The following is a 17593-nucleotide window of genomic DNA, read 5'->3' as shown; positions in this document are numbered from 1 at the left end:
GTCCTTCGCTCATTCAGTCGCACGTGAAGCCTGCAAGAAACGAGCAAGAAGCATGTAATTCCTTACTGCGCGTAACAAAAAATGTTTTTTAATCATATTTTGATGCAGTAGTAAGTGCAAATAGTTGCAGGGAGCGTGGAAAATGATAACTTGTTTAGCTTGGGTTAAACGTGGAGCGGCGAAAGCGGTCCCTGATAAGGTAAGCGAACTTTTTATATCCTTATCTGTGGTCTATACACATTGTAGCGAGTGACAAAGCAGTAAGTAAGTTTATGTGTAGCCTGGAACGTGATTACAATGTAGCATTAATTTATTGTTTTGATTTAGCACTTCATAAATGAGATTTGCTAAAAATAAAAGATTTTACTTTATTGATTGATATATTTATTTTCTCTTGGTACTCAGCTTATCAGCCAATAGTCAGCTGATTTCTTATTTCATTAAAATAGTATAGGCCACTGGGTTGATTTACTGTGTCAATGGCCACTAAAAATAAATTAATGACTGTATAAACGAAAGTCTCAAGAACAATGCATCTTTCTTGTTCATGGCGATATCATTTTATATTATGCCAATTTTGACAATTTTTTGTCAGAAGTACAAGCACAGATCTTGGATAAATACTGAAAATTGTAAAATCAACGCTGTTCAAAAGATTCTTAACAGCGTCGATTTTACAATATTATTTTTAAATTAACATTAAGTAGCTACGCTGCACAGGGAATTTAATCTTTATTTTCTAGGATAAATACTGACCAATTTCCTAAACGAGCGTGGAATGTGCAAGCTTGTAGGGAGTCTGTAGCGTGTTCCGAGGACATGCACCTTCGGGACATTTTTTAGATTTTAAGTCCCCTTTCCTGGGTTTCTGAGTCATTTAGACAGGATATTGGCCAGTTCCTTTCTCCTCGGATGAAGCCTTGCAAACTGGCAGATTGTTTTATCAAGGTCATTTTCCACGTTGTAGAGACTTGATGGTGACAAGTTATTTTCCAGCTGAAAATCTCAGAGCATGTCTAATGTCCAGAAATTAGAAAAAAATTATTGTCCAACCTATTTTATACATTTCAATTTGGAAAGTTTTTCATTGTTATTAAAATGTATTTATTATGAAAAATCCGACCGATTTACGTAAATCGGTGGAAACTGGTGTGGATCCGCACTTGAAGTATATAGTTTTCGAGCAATTTCAGAATACCCAGCCACCTTGAAGCAGATTTTTGTTTACTTCAAGTATAATGTAAGGATACATGTAGTTTGTGGCTGAACAAGAAAAACATTTTTGTTGAATATTCTTGTTCTTTAAGCTAGGTATGTGGAATTATTTACACCTCAACTGAATAAACTTGTGTCAAAATGACTTTGTATCAAAACAACCAGTAACCCTTTTTTTTCCATGAATGTGTTGAATCAGTAAAGTAGAACAGCAGTTCCCATAGTTCTGTAATTTAAGTTTCTATTAATATTAGTCAAGCAGAACAACTGCTCCTATGGTATTATTACTTTAATCTATTTTATCTGAGACTTAAAGAGCTGAGAATCACAGGTTGACAGCTTGACTTGCATCATTTTGGTATGAAACATTGGGATTGTGGAGGCACATTAATTTTTGAGATGTTGAGCTCTTTTTTTCTCAATCTGTCACAGCTATGTACAGCAAAAAATCTGCTTTACACAGAATCTTGCAGGACTTTGTGTTAATAGCAGTAGATCAAATTTTGGCCATGGCAATCTTGTAATTTGATCAGCAATATAAAAACACAGGCACATCATCTTGTTAGACTACCAATTTTAAAGCACAACAAAGGCTAAAAGAAATATGCACCATTAAACAACAGCCATAATAACTGCCACAGAAATTAGATCGATCGATCTTTGCGTCCTGCAGGATGTCATGCCATGAATTATTTGGCATCTTTGGGGATTTTTATGCGTCAGGGATGCATTACACACATGTAAGAAAAAAACCCTGGCATAAATATGTAACATTGTAGAATTATACACTGGTCTGTGAAGTACAGTGTAGTTTTAGTTGAATTACAAATACTGGTGGATACATGTGTAGATCTGGAATGTCTGCTAGAATATAATTCATAATACCTTTTAATATTTATTGTCATGTTATCTGACAGGTTGCCTTATCCAAAGATGAACTTCAAAATATAATAGATGAGGCCAAAGAAAAACTAAGGTGAATAAACTTACAGAGAGTATTTGATCTGGTAAAAATGATTTACTGTTAATGTTGATTGTGGACATTCAGACCCCATATGTTTCCCCTGACCAGTGTTGTGATCTTCTTCACACAGTACTGGGTTTAAAGTTACCCTGTGATAGAGTAGCATCCCATCCAGCAAAGAAGTAATTCTTCCCTATGTTTTTTATGTAACTGAAACTGTGATACATGAAGGTTCCTGACCTATGGTCTTATTGCCTTTTACAATGACTAAGACAGTACATGCGCACTGATTAGCAGAGGAGTATTTTTGCATGAAAGTATGTTAACACTGTTGTGGGGTCATGTTTTGTTATGCACACGCTGATTACACAACCACAATTTTGAAAAAAAATCAGAGCTTAAAATTCATCAAGTTAAATTTAGTTGCCTGTAGCTTCAGGGGTTGAAACTTAAAAGTCTTTTAAAACATGCTGTATCAAAGGTTTTTGAAAAGCCGTATTATCTGCATCGTGCTCCTTAATCTATTCATGCATGCATCTTCCTGTTTTGCCAATGTATACTTTGCCGCATTCACAAGGAATCTTATACTCTACTCCACCTTGTTCTTGTGGATCAACAGCATCCTTAGGTTGGATAAGTGTGATCTTAGTGTTGTATGGAACTTGAAAAAAGATCGTATGCCATGCTGTTGTAGGCAATGACAAGGTGGGACTCCAGATAACCCGTTGATGTAAGGTATAACCACTGTAGATTTAATTTTGGTCATGAGACTTTACTTAGATACAAGCGAGTGGGGGGAACCTTTAGAGACAGACATGGACAGAGGATAAATGTATCTTCATTTTCTACTCTTCAGGGAAAAGGAGGAGGCAGAAAAAGATGCAGAAAGTGGGGAAGGAGTATCAAATGAGGAAGCAAAGTCAGGTCGCGTCAGAGGCAGAGGTGATGATGATGAGGATGATGTAACCAACCTGTATGATCTGGCTCATTATGACAGTGATGAAGATGTAGAAGGTAATGCACTTTCCTTCCTTAATAAGATTTTTGTCTTTTTCATGAACAAAGTTAATGAATACAGTGGAACTTGCCTGCTATTCAGCCACCTTGTTATTACAGGTACTCTGATTTGTTCCAGCATGGTGCCCATGCATTTCAATGCAGTGCCCTTCTTCTGCCTTCTTGATGCAGCCAACATGCTAACATGCATATTCCTTTATAAATTCATCTTGTAATGGGGTACGGTCAAATTAGGTAAAACCACCTCACAATTAGGTAAATTTAACTTTAACATTTTCAACTGAACTATCATCTCTGCTTATGCAGAAAATTAAAGAATTTTCCTAATTTAGGTTTGCCTGGACATTCAAGCACTACAGTTCTGAAAATTATTCCTTTCACCTTTCATCCAAGTTCAGCTTTTCTCTCTTAACACAACTGAGTATTTTAGAAGACAGCCTCTTTTTATCAGTTATATGTATTACATTTTGCCAGCAACTCTAAGGCAAACAAACAAAATGAGTGTTATGAGTGACCTAAGCAAAAGTCAAAACAATTTAACTGCCCATCCAACTCTCTCAGTTTTCAATATATAAACTGAGTCCGGCTGCTCGTAAAAATTAACATTTTTAAACTCTTCTAACCAGGTTACATTTGAAAACTTTTTCACTTGGTTGTTAAAAAACCATCCCATTTAACTTGCCGAGTGTGGCTGCAGCAAATGTTAAACAGTGTTGTTGAGAATCTACTGAAGTTTCATGATCGATCCTTGGAAATGGTAGTATTGTCCTACCTGATCAATCATCTCTTTATCTCTTTTTGGTTTCAATCAAGAAAACCAACAAAAAACACTTTTTCCCAATAGAACTTTAAAAAGTCCAACTAACTGAAAACGGTTGATTCCATTAATACCATTGCTTGCATTTAAGCATGTACACGTGAGGGGTCAGGGCTTCAACAGGATTCAAACCCGTGACCTCCTCGTTACCGGTGCATTGCTCTACCAACTGAGCTATGAAGCCACACATTGGGAGCGAGGTCAATTTATTGAGTTCATATCTCCTGTGAGGAGTGAAATGATGTGAAGTATACAGAATATCTAGACGTTAATAATAATTTCTGGAGGCAAGTGTCCTGTTTCTGAGCGAAACTTTGTATGCTCACTACCAGAAATTCTTTATTGTGTATTGTTTAGGGGAGCTCATGACTGGTGCTGGGATGGCTGGTGTAACATACTATGCCTCGAACAAAGATGATCCATACATAACTCTTGAAAATCCTGTAAGTAAAGTTTAAACCTAGTTGCAGGGCAAATTTTGCCAAAGCATTTTCCTTTAGATAAAAAGTTAAGCTCAACAAATTGTTGTGGTTAACTAGAGGAGCCTGTAGTCCTAAGATCCAGGCCTTGGTTGTTCTAACATTGCATAGTGCTATCCACTGGTTAAATCACTATCCAGCATATAGTGTAAAATGGTTTCCCCAATACTTATCCACTGGATAGTGATTTATCCCGTGGATAGCGCTATCCAACCTTTGAACAACAGGAGCATAGGATGCCAGTGCACTTGTGGCACGACTGTATGTAGCCAGCATTCGTTTGGACTTCTAAAAATGAATGGAATGCATTAAGAACTCAATTTGGTCATTTGCAGTTGGACCTTCTATTTGCATGAAACTTCTTCAAAGTACAACTTTTTTTTAACTTTCAATCAGTGTGTCTTGCCCGCACTCTATGACCTGGTATTACTGGTACTGTGTACAAATTATGTTGGGCTGGCAGATTGCACCTGCAAATTGTATCGTGTTAACAGGCCTTAATACATCCTCATCATTTCAGCCATAAAAGTACCACTACATAACTTGGACTCAAAGGAAAGTCTCCATCATTCGCTCCTGGCAAGAGCGTTTATAGCATTTATAGAACTGTCTGAACAGTTTGTACAATTATTGTACAAACTGTTCAGACAGTTCAGTGAATGCATTTGCCTCCTTTCCTTTTCTTTTTCAGGACAATGACAGTGATGAAGAAGAAGATTTTCACATCAAACCAGATGATAATTTAATAGTTACTGGACATGTGGATGAGGATTTCAGTGCTTTGGAGATATCAGGTGTGGCTCAAGTTGGGTACATTTAAACAAATATCACAGTTTGTCAGTAGTCTTAAAGAGATATCTACAAAAACACACAACCTGTTATTGCCATGACTGTGTCCACTGAGAATACACAAAGGTTATTTATTCATACACCCGGGCTAGTTGGGTACCCCATATGATGGCCTAAGCAGGGGCGCCACCCAAAAGGGGTACCTAGTTTTTCAGGCTTAAGATTTTTGAAAGGATAGGGATTTCACTGGCTGAAGAAAATGAAAGGGTAGGGAAATATTTCATTTTGGTCTGTAAAAAGGCCCAAAAGAGCTAACAAATGCATTTTATGGCTGTGAAAATTAATGTCAAGAAAACGTTCTGGTTTTGTGATTTAGTCTTATTTTAAGGCAGTGCATTTACAGCAGTTAAAACGGATGCAAAGTTCTCAACTAGGCATGTGAAAGGGGTACCACCCCACGTGAATAGAAGGTATGCAAAAGGGGAACCTTCTCAGTCAAACATGGTATTTAAAAGGGTTAGGGGTTGAAGTGGTTGTACCTTGGGGCAGAGCCTCCCTTTGTAGAACTTTGTTGAGTACCCCCCCCCCCCCCCAGTTCATACAAACTTATGAAATCTAGACTTTTTGACATGTGGTACAGTTAGCGTAATGAACATCTATGCTGTACTCACTGCCATCTGAAGGTTTTTTTCTTGAACTATCACAAAAAGTGTAGTTTATTGCGGCACACAGTTCTATATTCAGCAAGGTCTTCTCTATATGACAAACTGCTCAGTGGACGAGAAAAAACTGTCTGCTGTCCAGATTTATGGATGTCTCTTTTAAGTAAATGCAGTCGAACCCCCACTAACAGCCACCTCTCTACAATGGCCACTTCTTTTTCAGACAGTCCATACACTGACTCTTGTTAAAACCTCTCTACAATGTAGCACACTGTTCTATATAAGCAAGATCCACTCTACATGACAACCTGCTGAATGGACAAGAACAAACTATCCGCTGTCCATCTTTTAAGTAGAGTCAGTCGAACCTCCACTAACGGCCACCTCTCTACAACAGCCACCTCTTTACAACAGCCACCTCTCCACAACAGCCACCTCTTTACAGCAGCCACCTCTCTACAACAGCCACCTCTCTGCAACAGCCACCTCTCTACAGCAGCCACCTCTCTACAACGTCCACCTGTCTTCAACAGCCACCTCCCCACAACAGCCACCTCTTTACAGCAGCCACCTCTCTACAACGGCCACCTCTCTACAACAGCCACCTCTCTACAATGGCCACCTCTCTACAACAGCCACCTCTCTACACAGCCACCTCTTTACAACGGCCACCTCTCTACAACGGCCACCTCTCTACAACGGCCATCTCTGTACAACAGCCACCTCTCCACAACAGCCACCTCTCTACAACGGCCACCTCCCCACAACGGCCACCTCTCTACAACGGCCACTTTGTTCTGTCCCAAGGGTGACTGTTGTGGAGAGGTTCAACTGTATAACATGTATTTAGGGACAACTAAGAACTTTCCCTAGAAACAAAGAAAACAAAACTGTCTGTGATAATGAAGTGTCCTTTAAGCATGGTTTGACTGCACATGTGGTGATCAGTCATTTGAGGGGTTTTTTGTTGACATTAGATGTCATGTTTTTTTTTTTAGTTTATAACGAAGAGGAAGGCAGTCAGTACGTACATCATGATATTTTACTTGAAGCATTTCCTTTGGCTATTGAATGGCTTGATTTTGACCCAGAAGACACCAGCAGACCAGGTAATCCTAGACAATTAATGCCCCGCAGCAATAACTTTGTTAAGATCTTTTGCGAAATTGCCTGGATAGCAGATAGTTTATTTTGTTATCCAAAACACCTGTATGCCATAAACATCTAAAAGCTATAATTTTTGGTAGCTAGCCATAGGGCTTTGGAGGTTATTCCTTTCGTTGCAGATGCATTTACTGAGTATTGTATCTTGCAATCAAAAACGTCTTGGCACGAATTGAATTCGTGTGGCTTTTTTTAAATTGCACATGCCCTACCCCTGCCCCCCCCCCCCCCCCGCCCCCAACAAACAGCGTTGATGCACTATACAGACAACTCCCTTTATAGCGGACACTGTAGGGAACTTCAGTTAGTGTCCTTATTAGTGAGAGTCCGTAATAGCCAGAGTTTATTTCAATCAAACATCTGTAATTTGTTTTTGCCTGGGATTTAGCTACCATCCGTATTATCGGGGTGTCTGTTATAGCAAGGTGTCCGCAAGGCGAGAGTTGACTGTATTCAGAATTTTCCCATGTTTCACAATTGTCTCTTTTACCTCTAGGGAACTTTGTTGCTGTTGGCACAATGGAGCCCCATATCGACATCTGGGATCTGGACCTGGTGGATACATTAGAACCTGTTGCTTCTCTTGGAAAAAGGAAAAAGAAAAAACCGAAAAAGGTTGGAAAGCTTCGCTAAAGGACCAGACTGGTTCCTTTGTCGCATACTTTTCCCCGCCGAGCATGGCTCTGAGAAAAGAATTACGAATATCGTCAGTCTAGATACACTGAATAAAACTGCAAGAATCTCCCATTAGCCTCAGCTATAGGACTCATATGATATTTGCCCTAATGGTGTAGTGTGTGTGGCTTAATTGACTTAATATTGGGCCTGACAAGGAATGTGGGGCTAGCTATGTAAGACATGTAACCAATGTGGATGGACATGTGGTTCCCCATCACTAGACATCATACTCCTTCATAAGAATGGCAACCTCTAGTTGTTCGATAGCCCATTATTTGATCTGCTTTTTCTGTACGATCCTTAACCGTGCCGAAGAAAAAAAAAAGAAAATAACCTGTTTAAGGGGATACCATCCACAAGATTCCCTAAAGTTTTTGTGACTTGTGTAAGAGATCGACCAGGAGGAAATTAACTTGTACAGTCGACTCCCAATAACGCGAACCCGCCCTAACTCGAACCTCGCGCTAACTCGAACCAAAATCGATTTCCCCTGGATTTCCTTCATACATTTACTATTATTGTACCCTCGGTAACTCGAACCTCCCACTAACTCGAAGTAATTTTTGTTTCCCTTCAGATCACTTCTATATAAATTTATCCTCGATGACTCGAACCGTGCTTTAAGCGCCCGACAAGTCGAAAGGAAAAGTGTACAGCAGTCCGAAACATTGAAATTATTTTAACAATCATGTAGTCCAGCTTAAATACATGTTACTTGCATTCATTCCCCATCCCATTTCCTTATTTCCGACTATTTGCTTCGAGCTTCCGATAACTCGAACTTTTTTCGATTTCCCGAGAAGGTTTTAGTTATCGGGAGTCGAATGTATGCTGAGTGGTCTTGCCTTGTTTTTTTGCTTTTTTACATAGAAATCAATAAACTCAGAAGGAGGGCATAGTGATGCAGTCCTTGACTTATCATGGAATCATCTTGTAAGGTATTAAACTTCTGGCATTACTTAATATTTTTTTTTATTTTGCGAAAGGTAGTTCTGTTTGGTGAAAGTTGTGAGCTAGCTAGCTAGAGACGTTGATTGATGTGTAATGGTTTTTGCCCCTGTAAGGGTCAAAAAATAGTCGCATTTTTTATTCAGTGTAGGATTAGTCTGGAAACGTATATTCTTGGGGGATAATTATTCGATTATGCTGTGGTAATGACTAACCTGTGTGTGCACATGTATTCGTAGAATAAATGGTGACTTTGTTTTGCAAAATCTTTGACTGCAGAAACGTTTTAGCTAGTGCATCTGCGGATCACTGCGTTATTTTATGGGATCTAACGCAACCAAAACCTGTGCACTTTTTAAGACATCATAGAGATAAGGTAATGTATATATGTATAACTTGACTGTCAGTGTGTGGTATTCTTAATCTTGTGCCTCTGGGTACATTGCCTGACAATTACAATTTTTATTAATAATCCCCAGCAAGAAAAAGTAAAGAAAACGGACAGGAAAAGGCAATCATCCTTTTGCAGCAGTTGATCACATAATCAACTTTCTGTAAACACGTAAACAGTTCGCTCATTTCTCATTGCTTGTTATTTGCGAGTATAATTATTTTTGTTTTTCCTGAGGTACTTAGCCTGATACATTTTTCTACTGCAGTCACTCTGAAAGATTGTCTTTTATAGGAGAATCATTGTTGACCTTTTTTGCCTCATTAACATATGCTCGTGATTATCTGAAAAGCTAATGAAATAAGACCGCTGAATATTGAAAGAGCAAAACAATTTCAGGTTTCTCTGATAATTTGAGCCCGATATACTGAATGTCTTTGAAGAAATTGTCTTTTAAAAACGCGAAATTTTACAAAGAATGTATGGCTCCTTAACTTTTTTGCCACCGAGCAATTTCGCAGCTTTCGATGGCTGATATTTTCTTTAATATTGCTTTCAAAGAGCTGAAAATTGCACAAAATGATTGACTTAATCAGCTCTTTGAACTTTTGAGTTCGTAAGTCGTATGCTAATGAGGAAAAATGTAAACAGTGACGTCAGCAAAGATTCGCCTATTTTAGAACCTTTTTTTTTACCCTAGGACCTCGATATAAAGTACCTTTATATAACAAAGTGCTCGATATAATGAACCATTTTCGCCGCCCCAGTAATAGAAAAATATATGGAAGAGAACCTCGATATAACGAAACCTTGTTATAACGAACTTATTTGGGCAGTCTCTTGGTCATTCGTTAAATCGAGGTTCCATTGTAATAGAGGAATGGATGGCTTGTGGAGCGTTTTTAATCCGAGCTCATATTTCACGTGTTGTAATCATCTACTTTAGGTACAGTCATTACAGTGGCATCCTTACGAGTCACAGTCAATTCTGACTGGGTCTTTTGACAAGTAAGTAGCATAAATAAGTCATGGCGGTAATTATGTCAGTAATGGCCATTTTAGTCTTAGGAGTGAGACTGGGTCCGTGTTGTGTCGAATTGCATTATGGGATTGTTTTAGTAACACTGTCACGTGTTTTATTGGCCATTAGGGACTTTCTCGATGGCAGCGAAAACGTTGCTTAAAAAGTGTCTTTGTCGCGTTAACTGTTATTCATATATCTTATACTGGTGATAACCGAAGATTACGGCGTGCGGGTGAGATCGATCAAAGGTCAAAACGCTCTTGCTCCAATGCTGTGCTTTGTGTAAGTTTCATGTAATAGAAGGTCCAAATGCGCGTCATCAGACTGCGCTCTGTGCATTTTATTTGTTGTCAGTGGAAGTCCAAACGAATGCAGACTAGATTGGCGCTGCGCATGCGTAATCTCGTCGCCCGCCATAAAATTGCAATTTACTGGTTGTAATTAAATCCTTGACCTAATGTCACGAATGCGAGCAATTTCTCTGATGACTGTATTCTTAACTGATTCCTTTTTTAATACGTTTCTTAACAGGAAAGCCAAAGTCATTGACTGCAGAAATCCTGATGTAAGTGATATACAAAAGTTGAAAACGTAGATTTTATGTAAATATCTTGTTACTGAGATAAATGGTAGAGCTGACAGAGTCTGATCTGAACATTGCATGTTGGCCAAGGGTGTAGATGTTGCTGCGGGAACAAACAATTTGTAAAGCTAATTCAGTTGACTCTTTCTGGATTGCCCTTAGGCGCGAGCACCATAAAGGGCGAGTGATTTTTTACTCTTTCATCTGGCCACAGTTTAGAAAACATTGGCGCATACTAACTGCGCGAGTACGGATGAAAGTTTAGGACGTCAGCCGTATTGAGCCCGTAGTTATTAAAAAGCAGCCAAAGATCGACTAAGGGCCTGTTTACATGGAGGTGGGGGACCCAAAGTAGGTGAGGTAATCCGCTTAGGTGGGGTAACCCACCTGTTCATATTATCTCTCATTTTAATTTGATCACGTTTGCATGATAGGTAGGGTGACTCGCCGTCTCAGGCGGGGTCAAATTTTGCCATGTAATCGTTTCAAGGTGGGGTAACCCTCCTAGCCGGGGTCGGATTCGTGATACATCAAATTCTCGCAAAATTCACTTTGGTGGTGGCTCTGCATCATTAAAGGTAACAATAGAAAGCCACAGCACTGAAGGTTGCAGCAAGAGCAACAAGGGAGTGTAGAAGAGCATTAATCGTCAAAATACGTGGTTTACCAGCATTTTTCTTGTTTACGTGCTTAGCGACCATTCAGTAATCCTAAGAAAGTGCACCCCGAGATGGTGGGGTTGTAAGATTGCATGTACAGGACAGTTATTTTTTTGCCCCACGTAACAGGTTACCTCACCCTCCTGGGGTTCCCCACATCCATGTAAACCGGCCGTAAATTTACCTGACCTTGTTGCTGTGATTGCACACCAACCGGAATGTGACACTCTAACAGTTTCTTACCTCTTTCACACAGAGTAACGTCAAATCTTGGAAATTCGATTCTGAAGTGGAAAGAGTTTTGTGGAACCATTTTTCGCCGTACAACTTTTTAGTAAGTGGAATTGTAAAAATAAACTAGTCCTAAGCTCCCCTACCCTGTACTTTAAATGGGACTATGAAATCGATGAAGCTTTGCCATCTTACGTAATCATTTTGTAATTGTCACTTGTACCGGCAAACCCTTTACACTCGACTGAGAACACGTTGTCACTTGAAAATCGTAAACCATAAACGATGGGCCCTAAGAGCTTTCTGGGAAGAGAACGTCCAATAACTTCGTTTTCATAATCAGAAAGTGTTCAACCAGTAATCATTCTCGTTCACCAAAGCTTTCCCTGGGGATTTTCGTTTACGAGCCTTATGGTTTACATATAGGATAATGTCTGAGCTCTGAGGCTTTCTTAAAAATAATGACCGAGCGCGCAGAAGGCCTCGGAGCTCAGGCAATATCCGATTTAATGCACCTTTCCATTATTTTAGAACCAGCAGGTCATTATTGTGGCCACTGAAATGGAACAGTGGGTTATTATTCGTAATAATGACCTCCTGTTCCACGTCAATGACCTGGCCTTCCATTTATTGAAAATAATAACCTGTTCAAAACAATGGAGAAGTGCATTAAAAACTGATATCTGGTAACACGTATGTTGGTAATGTGGCTACACTCGGGAAAAAATTTCTGAGGAAACATGTACCCAAAGGCGACGTTGACGCTCTTGAAGCTCTTGGGCCCTTGTTTAAACACATCTGCACGAGGAGCTCAATGTACGTTTTACCAAATGCTCTTCAATTTGCAATGTTAATAAACTTTTCGTGGTTTATACTTTCCAAGCAACAACGTTTTCTCTATCGAGTATGTGTTAAGTATAGTGTCATTATTTAGTATCATAGTGCATACATTTTTTTGCCCTTTGAACTGTGTTTTTCCAACCCTCAAAGTTAAAATTTTTGTTCAGTGGCCATTTGGCCATCAGCTCTTTGGGTTTAGTCGCCAGGGGAAATTTTTAGGCGCCAAATTATATTAATATATTAATATATCAAAATTGTCATTAACAAAAGCAGTTAGCAAGTTTGACTTAAAATGCAGCACTGTCTATAAATTACTCGTTTATTGTGCAAGGCATTAGTTACTGATAGTCTGAGAATAAGGTTTGCAGATTCATCTCCTTGAATCAATACTGAAACGGAATTGTAAAGACAATTACCATTTCCAGTTGTCTTTAGGACCTTCAATCCTTCTGTATAATCCCCAGTTGGTATATGAGAGCAGAACTTAACTCATCCTCTGTTAATGTGTTCAAAATTTCCCAGTCGCAACTTGATAGGCGACCTATTTTTTTTTCTGATATTTGTTTCGCATTTCTTTTGCGACTTTTGTTGATGATGAACTTGTTTCCCCAACTATTAAATATTTTTGGGGATTTAAAAGGTCGTTTTTAATATCACTAGACATCGCGAAAGCCTGAAAAAGGCAGGAGAGTATAGAAAGATCAACAAGTTTTACGAGTTGTACTGGGAAAATGTTTTTCCCAATCAATTGAAAGGAACCCAAACAAAAATGCCGCTTGCGAAATAATAAATTTTCTTTTTCTTTTATCATCGCTACAGGTGTTTAAAAAAAACCATTTTTTGCAACAACCATAAGCTGTCAGTTTTGCGATGTTTAGTTTCGCTTACATTTATCGCTTTTGTTTACAAAACCGCGATTCAACTCGCAGCACGGTTCACATGTTACGGTTATCACATAATGTTCTGTGTTGAATTTGTACCAATTTAGCTTTCCCTCTTCATGTAATTAGATTGTTTCAGTATTGATTCAAAAATATTTATAATATGTAGTCCAGTTAAAAAACCACTGAACTTGGCTTGACAAGCATTCCTAAGATATCGAAGAAATCGTCACTGTCGACAAGCAAGGCGCTTCGATTGCGTGCCATTTGTCACTTGTCAAAAGTTAAAATGTCACGTGCAAGGCAACAGACTGAAGGCGATAGTATTCAAATCAGCTAGAATAAATGTTCTTCATATTTCAGTAGAAGTGATTACCATTTCTGTTTCTATACGCCAACACGAACCTATTCTTCACGGTCGCCAGCTTGGCGACTATTCTCCAAATCAAGTCGCCAGTTCCAAAATTTAAGGCGCCATGGCGACTAAAATGGTCGCAACTTGGAGGGTTGTTTTCATGTATGACAATGCCTTACAAAATTGATTTCTTATAGGCGAGTACAGAGAGTGGTCACGTCTTTTGTTGTGACGTCAGAACAGATACACCCATATTCACTCTTCAGGCACACGATGATGCAGTATCAGGTATGTCCTTTTATCTTGTGTCAAGTTAAAGTCATGTCTTGGGTGTAAAGTTTGAAAACAAGTGATTTTTTTTACAGTCGAGCAATCCGCCCAATAAAAGCCACACAGAGTTAGTTTCCCTAAGCGGAAACACCTGTGTTGGCCAGTTAAAAAAGCTCGTTTTGAGTAGTTATGGTTTATGAGGAGAGGGCGGAAACTAAACTGTTTTTGTTTTCTTCAGTTTCATTTCTGTTCAGTGTTATCCGTTTACAAACACGTTTCACAAACTAGAACTACTCATACCAGCGTGTGCTTTTCAGAAAACAAAACGGCTAACGTATCACACCGGGAAAAAAATATATGCTTGTTTCCCAACTTCCTATACACAAAATATACAATTAAATCGGAAGGTGGCTTCGTAAAGTACCTAAATGCAATCTGAAGGATTCTTCAATGTTCTTTTCGCTTTTCACGCGTTTTCGTTAATCTGCCTTCGGACGAGTTGTTTCTCCCAGTAAAGTATCGTATTTATTCGAATAAGCGCCCACTCTCAAGGTCCAGAAATTTAATAAGCGCCTAGGATGGTTAATCGAATAAATACGGTAATTACTCTGTACTAATGAGACGAGATAATTGTGTTAGGCAGATTCCACTTAATTCGAAGTAGCTTATGCAACCCGAGTCCAACATCATGATCTCAAGATGCACGAAAGGAATTAATACAACAACTTTAACTTCCTCTCATATCTATAGGGCTTGCCTTAAGTAGTCAAGTACCCGGATGTCTGGTTACCGCGTCAGCTGACGAGACTGTCAAAGTATGGGATATACAGGTCAGGTGACTTTCATGTTTGACTTGATTTCGTTTTGTTGTATACTTTTTGATGGCAGAGTGATAGACCTTACTCGCTTCGTTATTTTGGGGCGAAGCCAAACTTCTTTTTTGCATGTTTTTGTTAGCTTTTTGGGACTTGTCGTGCACAACTGTCGTTTTAAAGTGAATGACCAGTAGAAATGATCCATCAATTTATTCTACCACAATGTGTGAACCGAAAACAAAAGTTGCGCACGGTCAAAAAGCTTCCAACATAAACTGTAGCACCGTTGTTTTATCTTTGATTTTTGCCTGCTTTCGTTACCAGTTTCATTAACTGTGGTCAAATTCGTGTTCACCTGCAATCTTTACGAAGTTTCAAATATCGTGAGAAAACCAAGTAATCTACTATGGAAAAAATGCCTAATAAAAGCTTATGGTGCGAATAAGATCTATTGCCATTTGCTTTGATTTCGTATTCCTTTATCTTGTTGCTTATCACCATGCCCTTCGGTTGAGGCACCGTGTGAACGTTACCCTTTCGCAAAGTTAAACCTATCTAAGATCTACATCTGTCGTATTCTTGACTCTGTGAGAAATGTCTATTACAGTTTGAGTTTCTTATTAATTTAAAAAATGTAATGGTCAAAATCGACCAAACACCCAGGAGCTCTTAAGAACTCGTTTGACACTTGGTCGTGCGCTCTAGATAGAATTTTAATCGGTTCTTTGTGGAGACAACTAGGTAACCATGCGAAAAACCCCTCGAAAGGAAGAGATCTAATAACAAATTCAACCCACGCATACCCGTCGCCTCCCGAGATACAAAATAAGACAAAACCTGGTTGCTGACAATTGCAGGTCACACGGTCTATTTTTGTCCGTCACCGTTTGTAAGTCTTATGTTTGACATGCTCTAGTATTTTTTTACATGTTTTTAGCATGTTTTTCTCATTGGGACATTCTGTTGTACATTTGTAGGAGAACCAACCGTCGTTTGTAGTATCCAGAGATCTTCAATTGGTGAGCAAATGTAGCGATTTTGTTGAGAGGTTTTATTCACGTATGAAACGAAGACTTTCCTTTTTAATATCCTTTTCTTTTTTCGTTTTGTGCTACTAGGGAAAAATTCTAAACGCTAGCTGTTGCCCTGATTCGCCGTTTGTGTTCTGTTTTGGTGGCGAGAAGCAGGGATTGAGAACGTTTGATATCACAGAAAGTGCTCCAGGTAACAATTGATTACGATGTATCCCCAAATAGTCAATGAACCTCTGCCCGTCAATCAGCTGTTTGATTGATGAGACAGACAGTTTGGTCATTCAGATAGTCAGAGACTCGAATAATGGGCGCTTTCCCATTCAACCAAAACTTCCGCTTTGAATTTCCAGCAACTTCGAATAGCGCATTTAACAGTATTTTCCTGCGCGAGGTATACCCAAATTTTCGAAATTTCTTCCCGGAAGTGTCCTTTCCATAACCCATAACACCCCTGGGTTTTATCCCTAAAAAGAAAATAAGGGGGCCACACGACGAAAAGGAAAAATCTTTCGACCTCGGTATTCAAACCCACGACGTCCGGATTAGATTTACCGTTGGTCTACCGACTCAGCTACGAGGCATGACGAGAGCAAGTCTTGAGTACCTGGATCACCCGTGGTTGCCACAGGTGCTAATCACTCCGTCAACCAGTCAAGTCACTCGGCGGCCATATTGTCAGTCTCTCAATCAGTCAGTCATTTGTTCGTTCACCCCAAGCAGTCAATCACCCTGACAGGCAGTCAGCCAGTGATTCAGTTAGCTGGCCCGTCAGTCAACAGGTCACTTAGCCAGTCAAGTCAGTTAGTCAGTCCATTTTTCCACCAATAAGTGTTGGGTAATTAGTGAATCAGAAATTTATTTATCAGTCAGTAGGCCTTTATCTGCTGCTAACATTTTCTGTTGTTTACAGTTCGCCGGAAATTTGAATCAAGGCAAAGGCTAGTTCCGAGTAAAGCTGCTGAAACTTCAACAAATAGCACAGAAACTGAACAATGTTTACACGTGGTAAGGCTCAATTTGTTGTTATTGTTGTTGTTTCACTTGCTTTGTCGTTTCATTTTCCACAAATTCTGCCCCAGTTTCGGTGTAATTTAATCTCATATATTTTTCATTTAGCCTGAGGTATCTGTAAAAGAGGAAAAGCCCGAGCCCATGGAAGAGGAATCAGCGGCTAACGCCATGGCAGCGTTGAGCTTAAGCGGTAGTATGGACAGCGGTCAGTCAAAGAAAAAGAAGAAAAAGAGGCGGAAGTAATCTTCATCACACAAAAAGTGATTGACAAATTCTATTAGCTGTCAGACATATATAACTGATCAATGACCCCAATAGCTAAAGGATCCCACCAACTCACTCAGCGAGTTCAGTACATACACAGATGGCGCAAGAGTGGTTGTAGTTCTTAGTTCTTACTTTGCTCGCGTGAAGAAGGCTTGTCAACTATTACCTTGCCCGGTCTGGCATGAGTTTTTTAAGCATCCGAACAATCGTTTTTTCTTTTGTGAATAACTCCTTCAGAGGTTTTTGTCAACGAATGGTTTTACGTGGGTGCCTTTTTACCTTTATTTTATCTTACAGTGAAGTAATACGAAAACAAAACTGTTTTCGCATCTCTTCATCTTTCTCCCCTTCTATAAACTTCAACTTTATTGGAGTCATTAAGTAAAGGATGATCATCGCAGTTATTTACTCAATTTTTGCAGTTGCGAAAAGAAAGCCTGAAAAAAATTCAGGCTTGTACGGGATTCGAACCCTTTACCTCTGCGATACCGCTGCAGCG

At 39.3% G+C, this 17593-nt stretch overlaps 1 protein-coding gene across 1 annotated transcript; it reads left to right on the top strand.

The window, feature by feature from the left end:
• Positions 1–14: 14 nt before the first annotated feature.
• LOC140932663 (periodic tryptophan protein 1 homolog) lies at positions 15–17515 on the top strand. The gene is made up of 18 exons (XM_073382181.1): positions 15–199; positions 2133–2191; positions 3036–3193; positions 4371–4456; positions 5184–5286; positions 6942–7052; positions 7604–7722; positions 8656–8723; positions 9013–9109; positions 10071–10132; positions 10680–10713; positions 11647–11724; positions 13895–13985; positions 14718–14797; positions 15760–15801; positions 15901–16006; positions 16727–16821; positions 16933–17515. The coding sequence occupies exons 1-18, from the start codon at positions 143–145 to the stop codon at positions 17068–17070; spliced, it is 1584 nt and encodes a 527-aa protein (XP_073238282.1). The 5' UTR covers positions 15–142; the 3' UTR covers positions 17071–17515.
• Positions 17516–17593: the final 78 nt, after the last annotated feature.

This window comes from Porites lutea, chromosome 4 (genome assembly GCF_958299795.1).
Source record: "Porites lutea chromosome 4, jaPorLute2.1, whole genome shotgun sequence".
In the NCBI taxonomy this organism is placed as follows: domain Eukaryota; kingdom Metazoa; phylum Cnidaria; class Anthozoa; order Scleractinia; family Poritidae; genus Porites; species Porites lutea.
This window is presented reverse-complemented; position numbering and strand designations above follow the sequence as displayed.

What these genes read in the sequence shown, in the direction of transcription:
- LOC140932663 (XM_073382181.1), top strand. Translation starts at nt 143, where the DNA reads ATGATAACTTGTTTAGCTTGGGTTAAACGTGGAGCGGCGAAAGCGGTC. An exon ending in GAGGCCAAAGAAAAACTAAG is followed by an intron (nt 2,192 to 3,035) that starts GTGAATAAACTT and finishes TCTACTCTTCAG; the next exon opens with GGAAAAGGAGGAGGCAGAAA. An exon ending in ACACGATGATGCAGTATCAG is followed by an intron (nt 13,986 to 14,717) that starts GTATGTCCTTTT and finishes TCATATCTATAG; the next exon opens with GGCTTGCCTTAAGTAGTCAA.